General features: G+C 37.0%; 1 protein-coding gene across 1 annotated transcript in view; it reads right to left on the bottom strand.

Moving 5' to 3' along the window:
• pof1b (POF1B actin binding protein) overlaps positions 1 to 12000 on the bottom strand; it is an 84019-nt gene that overhangs the window by 13056 nt on the left and 58963 nt on the right. Inside the window, exons 7-11 of the mRNA XM_043704525.1 lie at positions 8901 to 8934; positions 6490 to 6570; positions 4448 to 4540; positions 3740 to 3853; positions 2963 to 3115 (exon numbers count right to left, since the gene is read on the bottom strand). Coding sequence (XP_043560460.1) covers positions 2963 to 3115; positions 3740 to 3853; positions 4448 to 4540; positions 6490 to 6570; positions 8901 to 8934 — 475 coding nt within the window. The remainder of the gene's footprint in view (positions 1 to 2962; positions 3116 to 3739; positions 3854 to 4447; positions 4541 to 6489; positions 6571 to 8900; positions 8935 to 12000) is intronic.

Raw genomic sequence — 12000 nt, 5'->3', positions numbered from 1 at the left:
ACCACTGCATTATCTGCCTGGTTTTGATTAAGCTGCACCACAGATTGCCAAGTTGTTATTCCCCTTTTATTTACATAATAGTAAAAGTTAAAATGATTCCCTTCTAAGGATCTTTGCACTCATTTCCTATGAATTGTGATTAAGTTACATCCTTACTGGAAAGTGTAGATTATCTTTTTTGTTGGGGGAATAAACATATTAAAGATGCATTGAAGCAACTTAAATTCAATAATGACAACAATGCATCTGTCACTTTGGAAGCACTATGCTTTCAGTAGCAGGCTATTGTATTAATTCCTCAACTTGCAAATGATTCAAGTGAGGAAAAATGCCTGTTTCAAACAAACAAAAAAAAAACCAAGGTCCTAACAGAAGCAACTGTAACAAAAGCTAATTCTTCCTCTTTTATCCTGGGAGTTAGTCTGAGGTACCAGAAACCTCTCTGGTAATATCTAATCTTTCTATCTCCTGTGATGGCCATGACTCTGGGCTATGCCAGGTTTCTGTGGACATGATAACACTTCACTGCCAGCAAATCTATAATAGCCTAATAATGGGAAGATTTGGGTGTATCACTGTCTGCAAATAATAAATTGAACATATTTCCCAGCCAACATTTGGAGTTGGCCAGATAGAACATAGAACATAGAAAAATACAGCGCAATACAGGCCCTTTGGCCCTCGATGTTGCGCCGATCCAAGCCCACCTAACCTACACTAGCCCACTATCCTCCATATGCCTATCCAATGCCCGTTTAAATGCCCATAAAGAGGGAGAGTCCACCACTGCTACTGGCAGGGCATTCCATGAACTCACCACTCGCTGAGTAAAGAATGTGACAAAGCATGTGACAACTATAGTGTTGAATATTAACAACTGAGAAGGTTTACATCCTTCCAGTGAGGGGATAGATAAATAACAAAGTTAATCTTCAAATAGTAACCATGACTGGTTTCTCAGTGAGATAATGGTACCCACTAACATCTGAAATAAGTTTGTGTTATTGACTGAGAACATTATTTCTAAAATAAAATAGAAACAGGTTAAATGCACTTTCCTGGGGTTCTATTATAACGTCAACTTGAAACATGTCATGCATTTGATGCAACAGTTCATTAAAAATATGCCTGGTGCTGCATTTAATGAGGTCAGGGTACTATATTATATTGAAAGCTTTACCAGACCTTGGTGGTATTCACAATAAATACAATACCCATTTTTTACCAAGACAGAGTAGTGTAATTATTTTAACATGAAAACACGTTGTTATTCATGTTCTTTATTTCTTTGTTTGTTTAAATATACTCTATTATAGGGTATTGCCAATTACTTTTTCCTTCTAAGTTGATTGAATCCTCAGCTCAGTATAATCCCAATTTCTTGTATTCAAGTGCATTTACAACTATTAAGTAATCTAAAAAAAAATGGATCAACATATTCCAAAAATGACCAGACTTATATTTGAAATAGAAACAAAATATTGGGGAAATGCAGTCTGGTGGCATTCACATAGACAGAAACGGAATTAACATTTCAAGGTTCTGAAGAACCATAGTGGACTCAATATTTTCTGTGTTTCTCTCTCCCCAGATGCTGTGACACCAACTGAGTTCCTTCGGCATTTTCTGTGTTTATTTCAGGTCTCCAGCATCCGCAGTATTTTGATCTTATTTGATGCTTTGTTGAGAAACAGGCTGAAGAGGTGCAGAGTGTATCCAGTGGCTTTGCATGTTTTTGAATCAGCAGAACTAAAATGCATTCACAAAGTGTAACACAAAATAATCCACTTGTGTCAGTGAATGAGGGAGTTTCTGGCAGGAGGCCAGTAAATATAAAGATAGGCATCAAGTTCATGGTCCAAGCATATCAGAAACTTTTGTGCATAAACAAATTTGTTGGAACAGAACCAGAACAGGGACAAGAATGTTTGCAAGGTTAAGAGGGTATTAATACGTAATGAAGCAAAACTTGTCAAATGTTTTGAATCAAGATTACTTTCACAGGTTCCCTGTCAAACTTGGTTATTCTCTTGAATTAATATGAAACAGGTAAATGGACAATTCTAAAGGAAATTTTGTTAAAAGTGAGAGAATAGTTATTTTCTTTGAATTAAGTGTTCCTGAATTTCAATGGTGAGCTGTCCATTCTCATAAGAAATACCCACTGCCTATTTTTCCAATGAAAGTGTTTTCACTCACAAGAAAGATTTTTTAGGTTACAATGTTACTGTGGAGACATTTTTAATATAAACATAGTTGTAAAAGTGGAAAATGAAATAATGTATACATTGGTAAAGGTAATGTTGCCATAGTCTTACCTGCTGTCTCAGAGAGAAAAGACTGGTGGTGATTTAACCTGAGACTCGCCATGACACGGTGGCTCAGTGGTTAGCACTGTTACCTCACAGCACCAGGGATCTCTGTTCGATCCCTGCTTCGGGCGACTGTCTGTGTGGAGTTTGCACATTCTCCCAGTGTCTGCATGGGTTTCCTCCGGTTATTCCCGTTTCCTCCCCCAGTCCAAAAATGTGCAGGTCAGGTGAATTGGTCATTCTAAATTGCCCATAGTGTTCGGTGAATTAGTCAGAGGGAAACTGGTCTGGGTGGGTCACTCTTTGGAGGGTCAATGTGGACTTGTTGAGCCGAAGAGCTTGTTTCCATGCTGTAGGGAATCTAAGATGTACAACACAGGTGACAGGAGTCGTCGATAAGGAGACTCCTTCACGATAATCTCGGGCAGTGAACTTTTGGCATCACTCTGCATTGTAAACCAGCGTATAGCTGGTTTGAGCTAACTGACAATGCTACAATTTAGTTAAAGATTAAGATGTCTGCAGCTACCAAATGTTGGACAGAGCAAATGTTTCTTAAGGCAGTGATCAAGTAAATGAATAGACTCCAAGAGTAGCCTCTGTTTGACTTAAATATTCTGTGTGAGGAAGATACAGTATCTATTTCTCACCTGCTGTCTGAGTGCCTCATTTTCTTGTTCCAGTGCACGCTTGCTATATTCCAATTCTTTCACACGGAACTCCTTGTCTGCCTCTGAGTTCCTTAGAGTTAAGATCAACTCCTCATGTGAACGGTTAGTTAATCCATTATCTTTAATGGTGTTCTGAACCAAAATGTGAAAAGAGAAATATTGAGTGTATGACCATTAAATATCCTATCCCCATCTATCTTCTCTCCCACACCACTGGCGCAGTGCATTTAATAATTAAAATGTATAATATACTATTAATGCAAATGCAGTTTTCACATGAAAAATATTTGCATGCCATTCTCTTCTCTTTAGATGTCAAAGGAAAAAGCAAGTGAATTTTACAGCTCAAGTCATTTATTGACTACCAGATGAACTGATTACAAGATGTACAAAAATAAAATTTGTAGATGTTGGAAATCATGTTTCATGGTAGGGTGAGACAAGAAGATACAACATTTACCAATAACTATACAACATAACAGCAATATTTGATATTTTCAAATTAAAGATAAAATTTGTCAATATTCAGAATGAATACAAGGCATTAAGATACAGTGGTTGAGAAGTTGAGATACAAATTATAAATTAATAGGAACACATACCACAGCTGCAAAACTGCAATAATGCATTGGTATGAATTTCTGAATACCCAATATTTCTGAGTGTCTGATTAGTCATCAGCTACATTAACATCATTCATTTTACTTAACATGAGAAATACACACAATAGTCATAGCCTCTATGCGACTGCTTTACCTGCAGCTGTCGGTTATTCTCCCGCACAGATTCCAAGAGTTGTAAGTATTCTGTCACCTGCTGAGATTTAAAACCCAGATCTCTTTCTAGCATTTCCTTGTCCATTGCAAGTCTCTGTGGAAATAAAAGTAGGACATATTTCTGACCTGTATTGAAGATTACATTGTGCGCTATGTCTACTTTTAAGCTTCTATATACATATACCAGCAGAGGGAGTCTACAAGGAGAATTTAAAAAATCACATTTAGCAACATGTTGATTTTAATGTTTCTTACTGTCTCTGACCTATCAATGTTAAATTTTAATTCAAACTGTCTTTTTTCCACTAGAAAACAATATTTTTCATGTCATGTTTCCATGTCTCCCATCCCTGCCATCACCATTAATTCAGACCAGAACATAGTGTGAATCAAAAGAAAACTTGTGCTTAAATATCAAGCATAATACTGATGCCTTTGAAATAGAAGCATTTGTTAATAAAGGAATTTATATAGATTGGTACTTCTTTCAATATTTAGTTCCTACATAATCAAGTACATACCTAATATCTCAATTATTAGCAAATCAGAACTCAAAATCAGTATTATATAATAATGCATCATAAGTAATAAGTTTTGGTGGTCTTTCTCAATTTTAAATGTACATATGCACCCAAATTAAGATTTAAGTTCATAAACATTGGGAATTTTTATAATCTCTTGGACTTACATTTAGGTCATCTTGCAAATGGAGCAGATCTTCACGGAGGCTATTAAATGTCATCAAGAGTAGTCTTAGGGACTTGTCCACGGTAATTCTTGTCTAAAGGCACAACCATATAAAAAACATTGGTTCAGCAATCTGTAATATTTCCTGACCAAGGTACAGGATTTCTCTAGCTTAATCGGGAAAATGAAAACACATGCAGAAATGTGACAACCTCCCACAACTGTAGGTCAGAAATATAGCTATTAACCAATCAGATAAAAACTAAGTGACAACTGCAATCTAAGAACGCAATGAAGGTAGCATTTATTAATTTTACATAAAATTCATTTCTTACAATACTAAATGTCTTCCTTGCTGCAACAGTGATGGTTTAGAGGCTGTGTCTGCAAAATGTTGACTAAATCATAAAGTTGCATCACTTCCAAGCTGGGGAGAAATCAGCATTACAATCCTGACCATTTATCCTTTTAGAAATTTTCAATCAGCCTGTGTCCTTGGCTCCCAATTTTATGCAACTGAGTCATACAGATAAGTAAAGTCCCAGCCTGTGTTGAGGTAGATATTTTTGAATTCACCCAGGAAACATTTTCATCTTCTCTCCTATCCCAACGTGTATTTAAGGTTATACTCAGTTCTTTAGCCTGCAATAGATAATGGTTTCTTTCCTATTGGGAGGTACAGGTTAATACCTAAGGGAGGGCCTTGCATTTTTTGATATATATTTTATTGATCTGGATCTTGAGTGCAGGGGACAATTTTAATGTTTGCAGATTACATTAACTTGGAAGAATTGTAAGCTATGAGGAGGACAACATGGAACTCCAAAAGGCGAGTGACACATTGGGTGAGTAGTGGGAAAGGTGACAGATGAGGCTCAAAGCAGAGAAGGGAGAGGTGACGCACTTTAGTAGGAAGAACACGGAAAGACAATATAGAGGGTACAATTCTAAATAGTGTGAAGGATCAGGGGGACCTGGAGATATATGTGCAGAGATCATTGAAGATGGTACGGACAGGTGGAGACATCAATTAATAAAGCATGCAGTATTCTTGGCTTTACTAATAGTGCCACAGAGTAGCAGAGCAAGGAGGAAATGCTGAACTTGTACAAGATCCTTATTAGGCTTAGCTGGAGTACTGTGTACAGTTTTGGGTGCCACGTTATTGGAAAGATATGAATGGATTGGAGGGTGCAGAAGTGATTCACAAAATGGTTCCAGGAACGAGAAACTTTGGTTATCAGGATAGTTTGAAGAAGTTTGGACTGTTCTTCTTGCAGAGAAGACAGCCACAAGGAGATTTGAGTGGTTTTCAAAATCGTAATTGAGTTAAATAGAATAGATAGGAATAAGCTGTTCCCACTCGTAAAAGAGAAACAAAAGAGGGGGCGGGCAAAGCTTTCCAATGGTTTGCAATGAAAACAAGGCTGATACAGGTTTTCACTGAGCAAGTAATTAGAGTATGGTATGCAGAGCCTGGAGACATAGTGGAGTAAGGTTCAAATGAGACATTCAAAAGGGCATTTAATGCTACTTTGGTTAGAAGTGGTGTGCAGAGATATAGGGAAAAGACAGGAGATTGGTATTAGGAGATTGTTATTAATAGAAAGACCTCCTTCTGTGCTGGAACAGTTCACAGAATCCATACAATCTGATAAGAGGCCATTTGGCCCATTGAGTCTGCACTGACCTTCCAAAGTGCAAAGACCCAGACCTTTTTCCTATCCCCATAACCCTGTGTTTACCGTGACTAATCCACTTAGCAACCTGTACATCTTTAGATTGTGGGAGGAAGCTGAAGCACCTGGAGAATGTGCGGAGTTTGCACAATCACCTGAGGCTGGAATTGAACCCGGGTCCTTGGCGCAATGAGTCAGTAGTGCTAATCATTGTGCCACTCCTGTGATTCTTGGGCAAATGGTCATACTCTAATGGTCATAATATAATAGGTAATTACATAGTGAAACTGTCTTGCAGAAAATAAGCTGATTCACATTTTTCATTATATTTCTAGAACTGTTATTACTGTTCTATCAGTTTTACCTGTAAGAGATAGCGTAAGTGTTGTTTTGTCAATTCAGATAGTCCTTTTGGTATCAAAGTTTCAATATTTTCATTGGCATCCTGGAAAATAAAATGTTCTGTTTAGGGCTATATATAGTTTTAGATTCATTTAGGATGTAAATATATTGTAAGTAACCTGAAAGATCTCTGCAAAAGATCTACTTGAAAACATCTGAGCAGAAACTCAATTATTCTGCACTTAAAATTTCAATGGGTGAACATTCTAGCAAAATAAAAGAAATGGAAACATTTTAATCTTCTCTCCTACCCCAACGTGTATTTAAGGTTCTACTCAGTTCTTTAGCCTGCAAGAGAGAATGGTTTCTTTCCTAATACCTCAGGGAAGCAGAATGTTCTATAAAATAGTTTGTTTTGCATATGTCCACTATTTTACCCATCTGTGAATTCTATAGTGCTCTAAACACACTTAAGACCAGGGCCAATTTCTTCTGTTCTTTGCCTATTGTCTTCTCTAGGATATAGTTCTGTATCCCAAGCTAATTTTTTTTGTGGCTTTCCACATTCATGTACATTACTCCATTTAATAAATTAAGTCATCTGAAATCATCCTTAAATTTGGTGAATTTTAATACTATCATCTGATTGAGAGATTACTCCAAGTCCAAATCAAATTATTTCCATTATTAGCACAGTCTTTCTGTTCTCTAATATAGATTCATTCAGTGTCACGAGTCGCACATCCCACACTTATCCCATTCCATTTTTCTATAACCCAAATTAGTACGAACTGCACCTCTTGCTCCATGCAGAACCTAATCCCGAACTACACTGGTCTCACCTCCTAGCCCATATCCCTCCAAACCTTTCCTTTTCATGTATTTATCCAAATGTCTTTTAAACGTTGTAATTGTGCCCACATCCACCACTTCCTCAGGACGTACATTCCACATACAAACCACTCCTAGTAAAAATTTGCCCCCATGTCTTTTTCAAATTTCTGTCCTCACACCTTAAAGATGTGGGCAAGAGACTCTCCTAGGACAGTCCTTGATCCCTTTGGTCTGCTGCTGGCACCTGTTTCTATTCCAACTGTGTTTCAACCTCGACGGGGACTGATAATCCAAATGGAAAATTCCAGTAGGATTCTGCTGAATGGCCTCATTAGGCTATGTCATCGTCCTAATAAACTGTGTATCATTTGTATTTGGGTAACTGCCACTCAGCCCACCCGGCCTGCTAGATCAAATGGCAAGGATAGGAACATTCCAGCACACCACTTTTCAACATCAATTTTCCAGTCCCTGTTCGGTAAGATGCGAATGGAAGACGACGTCCTCCAAGTGGGCATTAGGATGAAAACAAGAGATAGAAGTTAAACAACTAGAAACTTCGGCTTGGTTGACTCTGGAGGCCTTACAAATGACAGGCGGGTCTCTAAGTTCTTTGCCCCCAATCCCCACATTAGCAATTTTGATGATGCAGAGCAAGGGTACAAATCACCAGCCCACACCCTGCAATCCAAGCTGGCCAGCTCCATTGAATGGTTGGCAATCCCTTTGATGATAACAATCTTCATAAAGTCAGACCCAGCTTCTCAATCCGCTGTGAACAGTATCAATCAAAACAAATGGCCAGACATTATTTCTCCAGATGGCCTCATTATTAGAAACTATAATTTTGTTCTGTGTCTTTCTTGGACTTTAATTTTCCTTCTAGCTGCCTTATTATTTTATGGAATCCTCTCTTTACCACATATACTTTATTTTCTATTGACATTGTTTCACTTTGCATCTGACTCCTCTTGTATTTTAAATAGGTCTAATCATTGGTATGCTGTACTTCTTAGTCCACTGAATGAATTGGACAGTGGGTCTCCTGCTATCTTAGCAAAATGGATTTTATTTCCTGTCCTTTTCTTTCTGCTTAATCACTCATGGGATGTGAGCATGACTGGCTGGACCAACACTTAATGCCCATCCCTAATTGCCCAGAGAGCAGTTAACTGTCAACCATATTGCTGTAGTCCTGGAGTGACATGTACGCCAGACCAGGTAGGGGTGGCAGTTTTTCCTGATAAATCAGCAATGGTACACCATCTATTTAAAAACATACTGCAGTAAGTTGTACTAAACGAGTACGGGACTTCAATTTTTATGGTCATGGCTAGATTTTTAATTCCAGATTGTTATTGCATTCAAGTTCCATTTGCTGTGACAGGCTTCAAACCTAGGTCCTCAAAACATTACTTGGATTTCTGGATTATAGTCTAGTGATAATACCTATATCTGCTCATTACTTTGCACCATTTGTTTCTACCCTCAGAAATAAGTATTCTCTATAGAAAACCGGGAAGTCAAGTTGGAGAGAGAGAGAGAATTGAAAATATAAATGTAGGCATATATGGTCTAAAACAAAACTCTAATACTCACATTGTGGTCAGTGCTTATTTCCAAATTGTTTTGCCTGCCAAATAAATGAAACAACAAACATAAATCTATTTAAAAACATACTGCAGTAAGTTATGAAATAAGTTGTACTAAACAAGTATGGGACTTCAATTTTTATTAACAAATTGGCATCTGTTTGCTTACCTGCATGGTCTGAATGTCAGGTTTTGATGACTTTAATATATTTCTACCTTGATTTATTCTGTTTTATATTGAGTTCATGAACATTTATTTATAAAAGAAGAATTAATGAATAGTAGAATCTGACATGTTGAACAAATAGAAATCTATATTTAGAGATAAGCAAACGTCATTGAGACATTGCACCATGATTTACACACAGAACAAGAGGGTGGGTCCACAAGGTACAAAGAGCATTGACAGAGAAAGTCTGTACTGATTTGCACAGAAAACTAACTGACCGGAAAGAATGTACAGTGATCTACATTGAGCAAGCACTACCGGCAGAAGGTGCGCCTTAAGTTACAATTGAAAGTAACCCTGCAGGTACAATGGCAAAGTGAAACATGTATACTTATTCTAAAATTGTTCAATTATTTACCATAACTATGTTGACAATGTTAAGTATGTTTAAATAGAGTAAATTTGTAACAAAAGTTATCTATTAAAGGAGTTAAACTCACACCTGGGTAGATTTCATCTCCTAGTTACAAACCCACAGTCATGACGTTTCAATCAGGTTAGTTTGTAAACACAGTGATCTCAGCTTGCCAGTGTAAACAACTTTATGGTATGAAAGCAGCACTATTTGAAGATTACTTTATTTCAACTGCTATACGCTAGGTATACAATTGGAAAGAAGACCATCAGTCTGTTTTCTGTGACTTGGTATTCTCTCATGCCCATCCTATATTGTGTGAAAGGTTTATGCTTCTATTTTAGCACTAATTTCTGATGTTTCCCAGGCTCGCGCAGATATTGAAAACAGTTTGTAAATTCTCCAATTCAATATTAAACATTGGTTTAAAAAAAAAGAGTAATAACAGCTCTACTTACCCAGGAACCACTTCACAGAAGCACTAAATAGTCTCAAGAATAAAACTTTACAACTATGATATTTATTTGTGCTCTTGCAATTGGACATTGATGATTACTCTTTGCTATACATGACAAAGTGATGGTGAACCTCAAAGAAAGCTGTCAACAAAGGTCTGGTGTTCCCTGTGATACAGATTTCTTCTGTTCCAACTGTTCTGGTGCCAGATTAAGATTTCCAGCAAGCAGCCTACTGAAAAGCTTTGACTGAGTGAAACAGGCATTAAAATGGACTGATCATTCTTCACATTAAATTTTCCAGGGTAACATCATAGATTAGGATGCATATGTGGAACTTAAGTTGAGGGTGAAGTATCATAAATTTAAAAACTATTTTTAAAATGTGGAATTTACACAATTTGACATTCCACAATCATAAAATTAATTTTCAGATCCAGAAACATACTTCAGCAATAATTCTCAATTTATTATGCCATTAAACACCCAAATACATCTTTCAGCAAAAGGTAGCTTTTACAACGTTGCTTTTACATTAGGCCTTGTGCAATAGTGAATTGACCTCTTGTCAGTTCAGAGCTTTCTAAACGATTGCAGGGGTCCTGTGGAAAAGTACAGAATGGCTGCTAGCAACTTCTGGATTTCTGCATTTAACTGTAATCACTGTTGTGTGTGGTACTATGAGGATGATAGCCATCTCTGCTCTATTATTCAATTTTTTTTTGTTACATTGAAAATTGAAAAGTTAATGCCGGTTTCAAAAATAAACTTAAATGTTTGCTATTCAAATGAAACCAAATAAGCTGAACAATTGTGGAAAAAGATGGTGAGACTAGGCAAGAATGTTACCATCTCATTTTGAGAAGGTGGTTTCAAAAGATAACGTATCACGTTAATCACATTAGACAGACCTAGTGCTTTCCCAAACACACATTCATTTTCTAAACAAATTACTTCCTGGTTTCTGCTTCGAATATTTGCCTAATCATTTGTTTTCCTTTTTTGAGAAATGTGCCAAGGTTACATTTCAATAATTTAATTGTTACATTAATTATAACCTAAATGTGTAGAAAAATGAAAAGATATTTTCATCACCATTGGTGTCAAAATTCTGTTGCCAGTGGGGAACTGTCAAGTTTAAGGAAATTGCTGCTTATGCAGGTGATCAGGCTGAAGTAACAAGAAACCATTGACCCCTGGCTGTGTATTTGTGTGTAACCTAGGTGATGCCCATATCACCAGTCAATTCAACTACAAATCTGCTGGAGGTGAGATTTCATAATGGTAACTGAAGAATAAATGTCAATGCTCTGAACTCCTGGAGCTCCACTTTACTGCCACTGACAAAAACATATAGTGCTAATAATCCTTGTATCTCTGAAACATTAACCTGCTTCTCAACCAATAACTCAAATTGCTAACGGTAGCTTGAACACACTGATCCCTAATTAGAAAGTCAAATCTAGCCCGAGTCATTTCTATATTGTAGGGAGGTTGCAATGTCAATAGTCACCATGACATTGATGCCAGGCAGCCACAAAGTTAATATGCTCTTAATTATTAAATATCTTCATCTCCCTAGTTGAAATAGTTAAAAGGCACAATTTCCCCTGTTCCAACCATTAATGCACCACAACACTCCTAAATTCCCATGAATTAAACTGCTGCTACACAATAGAGTCATAGTGATGTACAGCACGGGAAATAGTCCTTTTGTTCCAATTCGTCCATGCCAACCAGATATCCTAAACTAACCTAGTCCCATTTACCAGCACTTGGCCAATATTCCTCTAAACCCTTCTTATTCATATACCCATCCAAATGTTTTTTAAAATGTTGTAATTGTACCAGCATCCACCACTTCCTCTGTCAGTTCATTCCATACACTACCATCCTCTGCATGAAAGAATTGCCCCTTAGATCCCTTGTGAATTTTTCCCATCTCGCCCTAATACTATGCCCTATGTTATGAATTTCTGCAATGCACAACTTTGTTGCAATTTTGGCATATATGTCTGGAATATAAATATAATATAAACGAATATATAAAAAGCCTCCTGCCTGTGAA

Source organism: Chiloscyllium plagiosum, chromosome 15 (assembly GCF_004010195.1).
Source record: "Chiloscyllium plagiosum isolate BGI_BamShark_2017 chromosome 15, ASM401019v2, whole genome shotgun sequence".
Lineage (NCBI taxonomy): Eukaryota > Metazoa > Chordata > Chondrichthyes > Orectolobiformes > Hemiscylliidae > Chiloscyllium > Chiloscyllium plagiosum.
The sequence above is the reverse complement of the archived record's forward strand: the minus strand, read 5'-3'. Positions and strand labels throughout refer to the sequence as shown.